Source organism: Suncus etruscus, chromosome 9 (genome assembly GCF_024139225.1).
Source record: "Suncus etruscus isolate mSunEtr1 chromosome 9, mSunEtr1.pri.cur, whole genome shotgun sequence".
NCBI classification, from domain to species: Eukaryota; Metazoa; Chordata; class Mammalia; order Eulipotyphla; family Soricidae; genus Suncus; species Suncus etruscus.
The window spans coordinates 19,275,710-19,291,516 of record NC_064856.1 but is presented as its reverse complement, the minus strand read 5'-3'; the positions used below and the strand labels follow the sequence as shown (position 1 = coordinate 19,291,516).

At 43.1% G+C, this 15,807-nt stretch overlaps 1 protein-coding gene across 1 annotated transcript in view; it reads right to left on the bottom strand.

The window, feature by feature from the left end:
* The window catches only part of DHX35 (DEAH-box helicase 35), an 84,131-nt gene that overhangs the window by 27,811 nt on the left and 40,513 nt on the right, over positions 1–15,807 (bottom strand). Inside the window, 9 exon segments of the mRNA XM_049779454.1 lie at positions 1,141–1,299; positions 2,110–2,206; positions 4,260–4,275; positions 4,278–4,370; position 7,667; positions 9,523–9,582; positions 13,353–13,368; positions 13,370–13,420; positions 14,166–14,227. Of these exon segments, the coding sequence (XP_049635411.1) occupies positions 1,141–1,299; positions 2,110–2,206; positions 4,260–4,275; positions 4,278–4,370; position 7,667; positions 9,523–9,582; positions 13,353–13,368; positions 13,370–13,420; positions 14,166–14,227 (555 nt within the window).

Genomic DNA, 15,807 nt, shown 5'->3' with positions numbered 1-15,807 from the left:
TCTGTCATTTCAAATCATCCTACCTGGTCTTTTTGTAGAAAGTAAGAAGTAATGCTATGAAACCACCATAGTGTTACTATTATTCCTTAATTTGATCAAAAGTTGATCAAAGAAGGCCTCAAGGTTGAATATGTCAATCCAGGGAACAGAATAACCCGGGGATCAGAAGAACCCCAACTCCCTGGCCAGTTGAAGTATTTCAGCACTGATGGGCAGGCTTGATGCTACAATACTAGGGAAGGAGGAAGCTGTGCACTCCTCCAGGAGTCCCAAGGTCAGTCTTATTTCAGGAGCCACAGCAGCAAAGAAACAGTGTTTCAGAGGAAGAATGACAAAAGGCAGCAGGAACAGAGGGTCTTGTGAAGGAGGCCTGGATGCTAAGTTCTGCACGTGTATTCTTTGCTACCCACAGATGCAAAGCTATTCCAGTTCAACTCCAACCAGGGACTTCTCCGTACCAGGGACTTCTCAAGTGACAGAAAGAAAAAGCAGCAGAAGCCCAGGGGACGAGAGGGGAGCAGAAGCTGACTCACCACATCCTTCCCCCACCCTATTTCAAGGCCGAATGTTTTTAAGCCACACCACAAATTAACTGACTTAGACTTGGCTCTCTAGGCAAGTAGACACTTAAAACAAATGGTTAGAAAACAACTTAATTGGGGCCGGAGAGATAGCATGGAGGTAAGGTGTTTGCCTTTCATGCAGAAGGTCATCGGTTCGAATCCCGGCGTCCCATATGGTCCCCCGTGCCTGCCAGGAGCAATTTCTGAGCGTGAAGCCAGGAATAACCCCTGAGCACTGCCGGGTGTGACCCAAAAAAAAAAAAAAAAAAGAAAACAACTTAATTATTCTAGATATATTACAATCCACCAAAGAAGGCATTCCTTTAAGTCAAGGAGATGGTAATGTTAGGAAGGCAGAAAAGAAACCAAGGGAAGTCACCTGTTTTCATCAGTAGTGTACCAGTCACCATTCAGTGGGGTTGCAACCCTAAACACTGTGTGCCTTTAAACCTACTGGAAAATAAACCAAAATTCTAGATTCCACCAACCAGCTAACCAACCAGTCCAGTGCGCTGCCAAGAGGCCCAACAAGGGTCCAGAAAGCTACGAACATCCTGGGCCATCAGCCCTGCCTCACCTTTCTGACACTGTGTGACACCCTCTCAAAGACTTTCATCTGCTCGAAGGAAGGCAGTCCTGCATACATGGGGAGCACTCGCAGATGCCTCTTCATCCCAGTGCGGCCAAGTGCTCGAGCCTGCTCAATCAGCAGAGACACAACGGTTTCCACCTCTTCCTAAAAACAGGTGACCAGGAGTCAGAAAACAAATAAGGTCAACATGAAACATGAAGCTTTACTGTACTTAAAAAAAAAAATTCAGGTCTAGGATTTTCATTTTGGTCAGATGCATGAAGTTTAGTGTGAACATGTTCCACTCCAGGATAGTATTAATACTATGCCCAAAGAATACAAATGCCCAAAGAATGATGCCTGTGGGGTGAAAATTTGTACCTGTCAGCTTAATGACTGAAATCTCTACAATCTGCAGTGAACAAAAGAGTTCTCAATAAACAAAAGCAATGACTATTTAATTCATGTACTTGGCGAACAAAGCATCTAACACATATGGACAAGTTGGAACATATAAAATCACTATCAGCTTTCCCCAGAAAGATTACCAAGCTCTGGAAAACATTCAACAGTGGAAAAGATGACAGCTGGAACAGAGTTCTGCACACTGGGGTTTGTTCAGCTTCTTTTCCAGTGCCATGCCCACTCACCACCTCCAGTATAAGCAGGAGGTGTCAGTGGAAAAGAACCAGGGAACAGAGGCATGCATGCAGCACAACGGGCCCTGTCAAATCTTTAATTCTGCTGTGAAAATATCCCCCAAACTGAAGTCAAATTCCTCAGGCATCAGCAATTACCTTTAAAATATACTTAACCCTCTTACAAAGATAACCGTAGGGCTAATGACTCCATGACAGTCTAGTCAGCATGACACAAAACAAACAACTGCTGTGCCGTCAAAAAACTATAACATACAACAAAACAGAAAATAAGTGACCAATATAACAGGTCTCTAATAATTCATAGTGAAATTACCTGGCCAGTAAGAAATGCTAATATGTCTCCATCTCCCTCTGTCTGGTGAATTTTCATCACAGTGTCTACTGTTGATTTGATATAATCTGGAACAGGGCTAAAAAGATAGGAGGAGATAAGTGCATGAGAACAATATGCTCATTATCTATAGATGATTACCCTAACAGTCTGGCAGTGAGACTTCCCAAAAGTTAGAGCCTGATAAGTTATCAGTACATGAGTAAATGTAAATAATGACTCATTTTTTTTAAATGTAACCCTCTGCAGCCAGAGCCATACTACAGTGCATGCTTTCCATTGTGGTCAGCCTGGGTCCATCCCCAGCACCTCATATGATCCCCCAAACCACCAAGACTGCATCCGTAAGTGCAAAACAAGTAGTAAGCCCTGAACACCACTAGATATGGCAGAAGGGAGGGAGGGAGGAAGGGAGGAAGGGAGGAAGAGAGAGAGGGAGAGAGGGAGAGAGGGAGGGAAGAAGGGAGGAAGGGAGGAAAGGGAGGGAGGGGGGAAGGAGGAAGAAAGGAAGGAAGGAAGGAAGGAAGGAAGGAGAGGAAGGAAGGAAGAGGAAGGAAGGAAGGAAGGAAGAGAAGGAAGGAAGGAAGGAAGAAGGAAGGAAGGAAGGGAGGGAGGGAGGGAGGGAGGGAGGAAGGAAGGAAGGGAGAGGAAGAAGGGAGGAAGGAAGAAAGGGAAGGAAGGGAGGGAAGAAGGGGAGGAAGGGAGGGGATGGAGAAGGGAGGGAAGAAAGGAAGGAAGGAAGGAGGGAGGGAGGGAGAGAAGGGAGGGAAGAAGGAAGAAAGGGAGGGAGGGAGGGAGAAGAAGGAAGAAGGAAGGAAGGAAGGAAGGAAGGAAGGAAGGAAGGAAGGAAGGAAGGAAGGAAGGAAAAGGAAGAAGAAAGGAAAAGAAAGGAAGGGAAGAAGGGAAGAAGGGAGGGAGGGAGGGGAAGAAGAAAGGGAGGAAGAAGGAAGGAAGGAAGGAAGGAAGGAAGGAAGGAGGAAGGAAGGAAGGAAGGAAGGAAGGAAGGAAGGAAGGAAGGAAGGAAGGGAGGGAGGGAGGGAAGGAGGGAGGAAGGGAGGGAGGAGGGAGGAAGGAAGGAAGGAAGGAAGGAAGGAAGGAAGGAAGGAAGGAAGGAAGGAAGGAAGGAAGGAAGGAAGGAAGGAAGGAAGGAAGGAAGGAAGAAGGGGGGAAGGGAGGGAGGGAAGGAAGGAAGAAGGGGGAAGGGAGGGAGGGGGATGGAGAAGGGAGGGAAGGAAGGAAGGAAGGAAGGAAGGAAGGAAGGAAGGAAGGAAGGAAGGAAGGAAGGAAGGAAGGAAGGAAGGAAGGAAGGAAGGAAGGAAGGAAGGGAGGGAGGGAGGGAGGGAGGGAGGGAGGGAGGGAGGGAAGGAGGGAGGGAGGAAGGAAGGGAGGAAGGGAGGGAGGAAGGGGAGGGAGGGAAGGGAGGGAAGGAGGGAGGGAGGGAGGAAGGAAGGGAAGGGAGGAAGGGAGGGAAGGGAGGGAAGGGAGGGAGGGAGGAGGGAAGGGAGGGAGGGAGGGAGGGAGGGAGGGAGGGAGGGAAGGAGGGAGGGAGGAAGGGAGGGAGGGAGGAAGGGAGGAAGGGAGGAAGGGGAAGGAGTTTTGCCTACTGAGTTTTGCCTGGTGACAAGCTATAAAAGTTAGTGACCCCTCCCTGTCCAAAAGGGTCCTCAGAAGGGTCTGAGAACCAAATGAGGCAAAGGGTCTCTCCTGCCCCCCACTTTGTAAACCACAGTTGTGAGAACAAATAGCTTTGCTGCTACTGAGTTCTTCCCAACTAAGTTAGAGCCACAGGTTCAGAGAAAACTGCTCATCACTACCAAAAGCTAAAATTGATTCCTTAGCGATGTAGAACAGGGCTGTAGAACATCCTATCAAAGACAGGAGATACCAAGTCTTCTCCTCTCCAACCTGGCAGATCACACCCCCAGAGCTTCAGACAGATATCATGCTGGAGAGAGCGCTCACTAGGCTACAGTGCTTGCTTCCCATGTTGGAGGACCAGGATTTATCCTAGTGTTATAAAGTACCCTGAGCACTGGTAGGAGCAACCTGAACACTGAGCCAAGAATAGCCCCCTGAGCACTGCCAGATATAAAAATATTTTCTTTTAATTATTTAAGTAAGACTCATCAAACCTCTGCAGATAGAAATATCCACTGGGAATGTCCGCCCTTCCACGGTCAAGATCACACATGGTGTCCTGGTGTGGTCACTGGTCTCATTCTGATTAAAGAATCCCGAAATTTCTATTTAAAAAAAAAAGAAAGAGAGTATTCATCTCTCAAAATAAAAACGCTTCGTATTAACTCATGAAAGAAACAAAATAATACAAAGCAAGCAGGAGTAGCTATAGGTGGCAGGAATATGTGGAGTATGCGTGTACACATACATATGTCTGCATATATGTATGTATACGTGTATCTATACAAAACATAAACTATAGGTTGCAAACTTATTATCAGAAAAAATCTTATGACTGACACATTAGGGAATCAGAATTCAATTACTATTCCAAGATTTGAGTAAAAATAATAAAATTCAATGGCAAAACTACATTCAATAATAATGTATGAGTCAACATTTAGCTGGATATTTTTCTAATCCTGTGAATGCATTTAACCAAAAATTAGGTCAAAGGCGTGACTCCAATTAAATCATTAACTCAGGTTAATGTGTAATTCTAATCTGAAACCATAGATCTGATCATACAAGGTTATCAATTTACAAAGGAAACATGTGCTCTTGTGCACGGGTCAGGTGCTCTGGCATCACAACGGATGTACTTTTCCATTAAGAATGCCAGCAGATACAGACCACCTGACAGTAGACAGCATCCGCTCTCTTTTTTCCTTATATATATAAAATCTTTATTTAAGTACCATGATTACAAGCATGACTGTTGTTGGTTTCAGTCATAAACAGAGCACCCCACTTAATCAGTGCAACATTCCCACCACCAATGCCCCCTCCTTCCCAACCCTTGCCTGTATTTGAGACAGGCATTCGTGCAGAGGGCTAGAGTCTCTTCAGTAGCAATCTTACCACCAAACCAGCAATCTATAGAATGGCCTGAGACCTCCAGCTAATAAAATGGGGAAGGAATCACCAATGAGCTCCAGTGAATGTAACCCGAGATACACAAAAATAAATGAGATTGGAGGAAGAACTGAACCCCCAAACTGGCAGGTGATGAGTACAAGCAAGATGAGAAACAGAGACCAGAGAGACAGCACAGTAGATAAGGTGCTTGACTTGCATTCCTGCCAAACGGGAATCCATCCTTCCCCCCTCACTTGCTGGTCCCCCAAGACCAGCCAGGAGTGACCCCAGTACAGAGCAAAAAGGTAAGGCCTTAAACACAGCCAGCGATAGCACAAACAAAAATGGTAAAAATTGGTCATGCCAGTGGTCTGTGATGGAAGGCAGTCTATTAGACAATTATTAGTCTATTATTCTCTGATTCTTCATGACTTTCCCACTCCCCAACTCCAATGCCCCTGAGTCCATGCTGTGTGGATCACAAAATCCTTTCTTCTTTGTTTCCCATAACTTTATAAAGCATGCCAATGCTGATCTGAGAAACCAGAACCAGCAACAAGCCAAAGAAGTACTGATAAAAGATGCTCAACAGGATAGAACCACAAAGACTTGGATGCCGTTTTTTGCTAACCTCAAAGGTTATGTTTGAGGACAAGTAAGTCCAGACATCATGTGCATTGTGAAAGCTGAAAAACCACGTGGGGGCCATGAAGAGCCAGCTGGCTTCATTTTTCCCTTTCCTTCAGACAAGGGACAATTCGCTTCCCCTTTCAACAAGGGGGCACACCAGAAGTGAGGCACAAACAACAGAGAGAGACCCACCCCCATTTTTTCCCAAAGTATGAGTCATCCCAGAAAGACAGGTAGGCAAAGAACCCATGTAGAATAAACTGAAGCAGAGGGGACTAAAGCAGAGGATAGAACCTGCTACCACTTAAGAGTGGAGCAAGGAACAGGTCAGTCATTGCTGCATTGAGGAAGGGCTTTGTGGGGTTGTGAGAGCCTTGGCCAGGCCTGGAAGAATTGCTGCTTCCAGACTAGAGAGAAAAGAGAAAACCATCCCAAGAGGATAAGAGAATCCATATGGAATGCTGAGGATCAAACCCAGTCGGGTCACGTGCAAGGCAAATGGCAACTATTCTGGAGAAGGGCAGGGAACAATCTACTGAGAGTAGCTGTAATAATAAGCTCAAGAGGAGAGAAGAAAACATCAGTTTGGATAGGGCCAGAGAACAGCTCCTCACAGAACAGGCCACCCTCACACGCACACACGTGTGCACTAGGGAGAAGGAGGAGAAATGTCTACTAATGAGCTGGGGACAATCCTCCCAAAGCATGAAGGCCTGAGCTCCACTGTAACAAGAAAGGGGAGCATCACAGAGTCGGAAGAATCCTAGGCCCTACATTCAGCTGGCAGCTCATGTTAGAACCAGAGAACAACCAAAGGGGCCACACAACCAAGGAGCAGGCAGCTACAAGGAGGGTGGAGAGTGGGGAGACACAGCACTCCACGCATTGTGGGGCAGAAAAAAAACCCAGATGTATTTGGTGCATGAGCTGATAGCAAAAACATATGCAGCAGGGAAGAAAGATGACACCATACTGAGTAGTATAGAAGATAAGCTATTCCTTAGCTGTGAGGACTAAGATTCTGAAGAATCAAGTCCAGGAATTCTTTCAAGAAAGAAATAAAACTATGAAGTTCCTAAGAAGGCACATAGTTTTATCCTCAAGATTCTAATCTTTTTGGGTTAGAGAGCTAGTTCAGCAGGTGGCTTTTACTTTTGTCTTACATGCAGTTGACCCAGGTTTGATCCCTAGCATCACCTGACTTGATCAAGCTGCTTTGTTGATGTAAGCCTAATTAAAACCAGTCATTAAAAAAAAATTGCCAAATATTTATTGTCCATTGTATTGTCTCATTTGTTTTTATTTGTTTTGTTTATTTTGGCCATACCCAGAAGTGCTAGGGACCAGGCCCTGGGTTGATACTCAGCAGACCATGCAGAACCAGGAATTGAGCCCCAGGCCTCACACATGTAAAGAAATGCTCTACAGCATACCAAGGCAACCTCTCCATTTTGGTCTCCCATGGAAAACCTTGAGTAGGGGAGGTGAGTATACTAATGATGGGAGAGGTGTTGGAATTGTGACATAGGAAAGCATCATTATTAATACTGTAAATCGGGGCTGGAGCCATAGCACTGTGGATAGAGCATGTGCCTTGCACACTACCATGGTTTCAATTCCCAGCATCCCATATGGTCCCCTGAGCCTGCCAGGAATGATTTTCTGAGCTCAGAGCCAGGAGTAACCCCTGAGTGCTGCCGGGTATGGCCCAAAAGCCAAAATAATAATAATAATAATAATAATAATAATAATAAAGTAAATACTGTAAATAATAGTACCTTAATCGATCAAGAAAAATGCTTAAAGAAAATCTCCTATTGCTTCCTAGTCAATCAAAATTCATTCCATCTAATGAACTTACTTGGTGCCAGACTCTGTTTTTTTGAGAAAAGGGTGAAATGATGAATTTTGAGATAGTCCTAATCTTCCTAGAGCTTCCATGAGTAGCAACAGAAACATACAATAAGCAAGAACTGGGGATGCACAGAACTGAACAAAAGACCAAACAGAACAAAAGACAAAGTTGGTAGTAATAGGCACATTTTAGCTGGGCTGGTCAAGAGAGACTACTCAGAGAGCCTATCAATCAAGACTAGGGGGAAATGAGTGGAGTAAGAGAACATCTGGGAGAACAGTCTAGAATGAAGTGTTTCAGTCTAGAATAAAGTGAGTGGACTACAGCGTAAGTGGAAGGGTGAAGAGGCCAGATGAATTTAGGCAATCTTTTTAAATCTTGCCAATGGGAACAGGAAGCTACTTGAGTGTGTGAGATAGCAGTAAATCGAAGGAGTAAAGGAGTCTGTCTGTCTGTCTGTCTGTCTGTCTGTCTGTCTTGTCTCTCTCTCTCTCTTTCTATCTCAGAAAGCAGGAATAAACCGAGAACTGCTGGGATACAGTTGAGAGAGGGCCCAGGATCTCACCCACAAGCACATGGCCACAGGTTAGAGACTAAGGAAAGCTTGGACAAGACATCAGGGAATGTTGGTGGTACATTCAGGAAAAGACCCCAGGGATGTGACTTCAGATGAGAAAGCAGACATGGGACAGAGATTGACATAGGGACAGAACCAAGCCATTGTACAGAAGAGGCAAGTACAGTGTGGGGCAGAACTGAGAAGGTCATATCCAGTGAGACTGGACAGCATCAGGGACACTGACAAGTGACATCATTCAAGGATGAAGGGAGGCCTAGAGATTCAGGGAGGGATCTGAAAGTACAATGGACACTCACTTCTTTATTTTCCAAGATATAAAATATAATTCTCAGAACCCACTATGCAGGGAAAATACAAAGGTACATATGCAAACTCCTGAGTGTCTTTCAGAGCTGGCTGGGAGAGCCCTCCAATGAGAGCATCTCAACATGGAGCCCCCTAGTTAGACAGACATACTCACCCATCAGCACAACCATAAACACCCCAGTAGGTGCCACCCCTGCAGAAGCTGGGAACAGGGGAATCACCCCACACCCAACAGAACTGAGCAGGCACGCACATTTCAGGATGGAAATGGACTCAGAGGTAGAGTAGGCACTTCACACATACATTTCAAATTCTCAAAACTATCTGTTGAGTTAACTGCTCTTTGCAACAAAAGATTAGTCACTGTAAGAAAGGGGGTGAACTGTTGTAACACAGAAACTATTATATACACAGAGACTATTATATGTACAGAGTTTCAACAGTATAAAAAAAAAAGCTAAAGGCAATATAGTCATATATAAAATTCAAGAAATAGAACCTCATAGTGAAAAAATATTCAGTAAGAAGCTGCCTGAATAAGGAGAAACACATCTGCACAGAAACAAGACAAGTAGGTAATCATGAATTCAATTAATTATAGGCTCAGCTACACCCACAAACAGAGGCAGGAGTCCTCAGAATCTAGGCCATCAGATGGCCCCATCAGAAACAAGGCATTCAGGGACCAGAGAGATAGCATGGAGGCAAGACATTTGCTTTGCATGCAGAAGGATGGTGGTTCAAATCCTGGCATCCCATATGGTACCCTGAGCCTGCCAGGAGCAATTTCTGAGTGTAAAGCCAGGAGGAACCCCTGAGCACTGACGGGTGTGACCCAAAAACCAAAAAAAAAAAAGAAAGAAGCCATTCAGCCTAAGATAAACCCTTGCCAGAGGTGACATCTCAAGGCCATGGCCATTGAAAGTTCAGTGGCCTCCCAAATCCACATCCAGCAGATTTTATAGAGGGGAACAGGAAATACTCTCACCTCTGCATCCAGCGTGGCTGAGGCCACAATCAACCGCAGATCCCCTCGTTTTTTCTGAATCTGAAATACAAGGCATCAGGAAACAGTGACTGTCTGTGGGTGAAAGGATCTGATATCTGAAATCTAGTTCAAAATCACTCAATTTATGTGGTTTTGGGGTGGGCAGAAAGGTATTTTTACCTTTACTAGGTAACAAGGTGGTTATGACTTTTTTTTTTTTTTTTTTTTTTTTGGTTTTTGGGCCACACCTGGCGATGCTCAGGGGTTACTCCTAGCTGTCTGCTCAGAAATAGCTCCTGGCAGGCACGGGGGACCATATGGGACACCGGGATTCGAACCAACCATCTTAGGTCCTGGATCGGCTGCTTGCAAGGCAAACACCGCTGTGCTATCTCTCCGGGCCCATCACTTTTTCTTATTGTAAATGAGTGTATGTACTGTAGCACCATTTCTAATGGTGAATGTATAACATTTTCCAAAGTGAAAAAAAGTAACCAGGAATACAATTTAGTGGATGGGCACATGCTTCACATATATGAGATCCTGAGTTTGATTCCCAGCACTGTAAAAAGTTTATAGAAAGTATAAAGCTAGGGTGCATAATCAATCTCTCATCTTCTTCAAATCTCCCCCTCTCTTCCCTTCTCTTATATTTCCTAAATAAATATACTTTTCTGATACTTCATATCAATCTCCAAGTGCAATCTCCAAGTGCAAAACCATGTTTTATTGACATCTGGATATCGAGTCAGCATATAAATACACACACAATGCATGTCCACATGTATATACATATATACATCTATAATTAAAGTATGAAAAAGTACATAAAAAAGAAATGTGATAATACCAGGACAGAAATAGTTTAAGATATAAAGGGTTATTCAAAGACACAAATGATAAACAGACACTGGAAAAATGGTTAAGCTATAGAAAAAAAAAAAAATATATATATATAAAATGAAATTATTTTTTCACTGAAAGATTTTTTGTTTTATTTTGTTTTGGGGGCTACATCCTGCAATGTTCAGGGATTACTCTTGGCTGTACACTCAGGAAATCATATAAGATGCCTGGAATCAAACCTGGTTCTGCACATGCAAAGCAAATGCCTTCCCTGCTGCACTATCATTTCAGCTTCAGGATTTAATTTTTAAGGCTGATATTCACTTAGTTGGCAAAGATTCGGCGGCACAGTCTTTTATTATACTGTTCCTGAGAGAGTAACAAGCTAAGGACATAATATCCTTATAAGGATTAAAAAAAAAACTCCATTTTTAGCCAAGAAATATAATAAGGAAAAGAGCAGAAGCAGTGGCCACTGGCATGGAGAAAGCTGTGCTGTTGTCGGACCCCTGTACCCAGTTGTGCAACTTTTGAATGTGTTTGGTTTGGGGCCATACCCATCAGTGCTCAGGGCATACTCCTGGCTCTGTGCTCAAACAGTGCTCAGGAGACTATATGGATGCCAGAAATTGGATCCAGGTCACCCATGTATAGGTCAAGTATCCTACCTGCTGTACTATCTTCCTAGCCCCTTTTATTCTACTTTTAAGTTTATTATTATTTAAACCTAATGTGACATGACTATCAGATCAGAAATTGTTCTAGTACAGACATAAAGGCTTCTATTGTTCCCATTTCAGAAGTGAGTAAAGTTGGCCAAGTCAGAACGTGAGCCCAGGAAGTCTGACCAGAAGTACATGTCTTCAATCACCCTGACGTAGCCAGCAACTAGAAACTCTCAAAAAGAAAATAACAGGGTCCGAAGAAATAGCATGGAGGTAGGGCGTTTGCCTTGCATCCAGAACGGTGGTTCAAATCCTGGCATCCCATGATTCCCCGAGCCTGCCAGGAGCGATTTCTGACGGTAGAACCAGGAGTAACCCCTGAGCGCTGCCGCATGTGACCCCCACCCCCCAAGAAAGAAAGAAAGAAAGAAGAAAGAAAGAAGAAAGAAGAAAGAAAGAAAGAAAGAAAGAAAAGAAGAGAGAGAGAGAGAGAGAGAGAGAGAGAGAGAGAGAGAAAAGAAAGAAAGAAAGAAGAAAGAAAAAGAAAGAAAGAAAGAAAGAAAGAAGAAAGAAAGAAAGAAAAAAAGAAAGAAAGAAAGAAAGAAGAAGAAGAAAGAAAGAAAGAAAGAAAGAAGAAGAAAGAAAGAAAGAAAGAGAAGAGAAGAAAAAAAAGAAGAAAGAAAGAAAGAAAGAAAGAAAGAAAGAAAGAGGAAGGGGAGGAAGGGAGAGGGAGGAAGGAAGGGAGGAGAGGGAGGGGGAGAGAGAGAGAGAGGGAGGGAGAGGAAGGAAGGAAGGAAGGAAGGAAGGAAGGAAGGAAGGAAGGAGGAAGGAAGGAAGGAAGGAAGGAAGGAAGGAAGGAAGGAAGGAAGGAAGGAAGGAAGGAAGGAGGAAGGAAGGAAGAGAGAAGAGAGAGAAAGAGAGAAAGAGAGAAGAAAGAGAAAGAGAGAAAGAAAGAAAAAAGAGAAAGAAAGAAAGAAAGAAAGAAAAAGAGAAAAAGAAAATAGCAGAAAGCACAGTAAGAACAGAGGATAAAGGTAAGGCTAAAACAAGACTGGCTATCAGCTGCAAATAATGAAGAAAGATATGGGTACATGGAAATCACTAAATCTTTCTATCCTCTCTGAGATACGTTTTATCATAATCATCATAAAAGTTAAAAAAAAAAAAGGAATAGGGGCCAGGGTGATAGCACAGTGGTAGGGTGTTGCCTGGGACAAACTGGTATTCGATCAGCCTAGTCCCCGAGCCTGCCAGGAGCGATTTCTGAGTGCAGAGCTAGGAGTAACCTCTGAGCACTGCCAGGTATGGCCCAAAAACAAAAACAAAAAAAAAAAATCTAAAAAAAAATTAAAACCAGAAATGCAACAGATTTTGTTACAAAGGTGCTCAATGAAAAAAAAAATTTTTTGGCTTTTTGGGCCACACTCGGCAGTGCTCAGGGGTTACTCCTGGCTCTGCACTCAGAAATCACTCCTGGCAGGCTCAGGGGACCATAGGGGATGCCAGGATTTGAAACACCATTTGTTTGAATCAGCTGCGTGCAAGGCAAAAACGCCTTACCGCTATGCTATCTCTCCAGCTCTCAATGAAAATTATTGAAGTATTTCAAATCTAAAAGCTATGCAAATGCTTCGAAATAGAAGGCTCAAATACTTGATGTAGAGACATAAGTTACTGGCAGTTACACTAAAATATTGTCTTCCCGGGCCCGGAGAGATAGCACAGAGAGATAGTACAGCTGTTTGCCTTGCAAGCAGCTGATCCAGGACCAAAGGTGGTTGGTTCGAATCCCGGTGTCCCATATGATCCCCCGTGCCTGCCAGGAGCTATTTCTGAGCAGACAGCCAGGAGTAACCCCTGAGCACCACCGGGTATGGCCCAAAAACCAAACAAACAAACAAACAAACAAAAAAAAAAAAAAAATATATATATATATATTGTCTTCCCAAGAATAGTTAAGGACATTGAAAAATAGGCTTGATAAAATGGTGATAATGAAAGATACAAATTAGAACAGTCTAGTACCATTATTCCAAAACAAATCACACAAAGAAAACACACCAACATTCTAGAGCAAGAGAGACAAAACAGAGAACAAGGCACTTGCGTTGCCTGAAGCCAACCCAGGTCTGATCCCAGCACTTAATGGTCCCCTGAGAATTGCTGGGTATGGCCCAAAACCCAGTAACAAATGACCAGTGATTTTTCTCTATATGAACAGGATTATAAAATTTTTTAATTGTGGGGGGGAGTGCCTGGGATCCAACCCAATGTATGGCTTTGACTCTTACACACACAAGACTGATAGCAAAGGCCTACCTTTTTCAGCAAGCCAAGCAATGTCAGTGTACAAGGTCCTCTCGTGAGCTTCATCCAGCATAATGACACTAAAGATCAGAGGAAAGACCTCAGCGATCATCAAAAACTTCCCCTAACCCCATCCAGATCATCCAATGAACTTTTGGGTAGACAACTCCCATACTACTACCTGGTATCAAAAAGAAAAACTTATATTCTTCTGAGTCAAAGAAGCCACATTTAACACTACTAAAAGGAACAACATATCCTGGTGACTGCTACTTTAAAGAGCTTCACTGCCCTCATTGGAGTCCAATAGGATCTAATACTTGACTTTAAAATTAAATTACAACATAATATGTAATAAAAAATGTTATATTGCACATAAAAAATGAGTACATATAATCAAAGCAAGACTCAACCACCTCAAATTTGTTAAGTTACAGAAAACAGCACAAATAGGCAGGTGATATGATATGGGATACCTGATATGAAAGGATATGTCACATCCTTTCCCAGACCACCACAGATCCCAGATGAGACCAATAGGAATGTCATAAGTGATGGACAAAGACATGCAAGTGTAAATTATTACTTGGATTTTGCAAACTATTTTCTACAGAACATTGCCCAGTTCTATGCTTATGATTCTGCAATTACCATCAATCGTAGAATTATTAAGGAAAACTAAAATGACAAGTTAACAGCTGTAGTAAGGAGAAAAGTTTGGGAGAGCTGAATTAAGATATAAACCTCAGCTAGTAACAAAATGCTTCTTAAGCTATTTGCATTTTTGGAACTTTAGGAAAAGTGCCCTATGAGAAATACATTTACCTGTATTTTGTTAACAATGGATCAACCATCATTTCCCTAACCAACATTCCATCAGTCAGAAACTAAAAAACAAAAACATGAAGTTTAATAATAAATATTTATACTTCTAAATTCAAGTGCATTCAAATACAATTCCCACAAAGAACTGTAAGAAAACGTCTCAAAAGTTTAGTATTAAGCAATGGAACAGTTCATAAGATTTCAAACAGATTCTTCAACTGTAAATCTTTCAACAGAATTACTTCTGTATTAACTATTGAAACATGGGTAAGCCCAAGCCTCCAGGCCTGCATCTCATTGACTCCAGATGGATAGATGCTAAAGACAAGCGTGTGCCTGCCCAAGGAATAATTGGTCTTGAAACATCCCAAGGGGACAAACATGCAATTCTTGAGGTCACTAACCTCTATTTCAATTGCTATAAGTTGAGAAAGGCTGAATGAGGTTGTGATGATAAGAACAGGTGTCGAATCGCAGGGAGTTCAGATCTGAATTGGGCAATTACTTGCTCTGAGCCTTAGTCCTCACTTATAAAACACCTTAGTGAGTTGTCATGAAACTGACAAGAGCATTTGTGAATTGTTTAGAACAGGCCTGAGAACACAGATAATGTTCAAGAAAGTCAGCTCTTACCAAATGAGATTAATGAAAGTTTATAAAGCACTTTAGAAATAAATACTAGGGGCCTAGAGAGATAGCACAGTGGCATTTGCCTTGCAAGCAGCCGATCCAGGACCAAAGATGGTTGGTTCGAATCCCGGTGTCCCATATGGTCCCCCGTGCCTGCCAGGAGCTATTTCTGAGCAGACAGCCAGCAGTAACCCCTGAGCATTGCCGGGTGTGGCCCAAAAACCAAAAAAAAAAAGAAAAAGAAATACTAGATCTTGTTACTTTCACCCAAAACAATTTATTAATAATTTTACAAGATTAAACATAAACAGCTGTCTCTCTGGCTGTATATATATATATATAAAACAAGTGTTTTTTTTTTTTTTTTTGTTCATAAGCACAGGATGCTTTGGGTTTTTTTAGGGGGATTTTGCCATCTGGCAGGTGCTCAGAGTATAATCCTACCTCTGTGTTCAGGGGTAACATTTTTTTTTTTCAGGTTTTTTTTTTGGGGGGGGGGGCACACCCATTGACGCTCAGGGGTTACTCTGGCTATAAACTCAGAAATCGCTCCTGGCTTGAGGGGACCATATGGGAAGCGGGAAGGGAGTGGGGGGAATCGAACCAAGGTCCATCTTGGGCTAGTGCTTGCAAGACAGACACCTTACCTCTAGCACCATCACTCAGGCCCAACTTCTTTTTGTTTGTTTTTATTTGGTTGTTTTGTTTTGAGGCCATACCTGGCAGTGCTCAGGGCTTACTCCTGGCTCTGCACTCAGGAATCAACCCTAAAGGCCTCAGGGCGTAATATAAGATATTGGGAATTTAATTGGGTTGGCTTAATCCCTGTACTACTGCTCAGACCATCAGGGGTCACTTCTGGTGACATGGGTTGGCAACATGAAAGGCAAACACCTTACCCCCAGTACTCTCTAACACACACACACACACACACACACACACACACACACACACACACACACCAGAGTGAAAACATAAATTTGACACCAATAATGGGTTAGCAACATGAAAG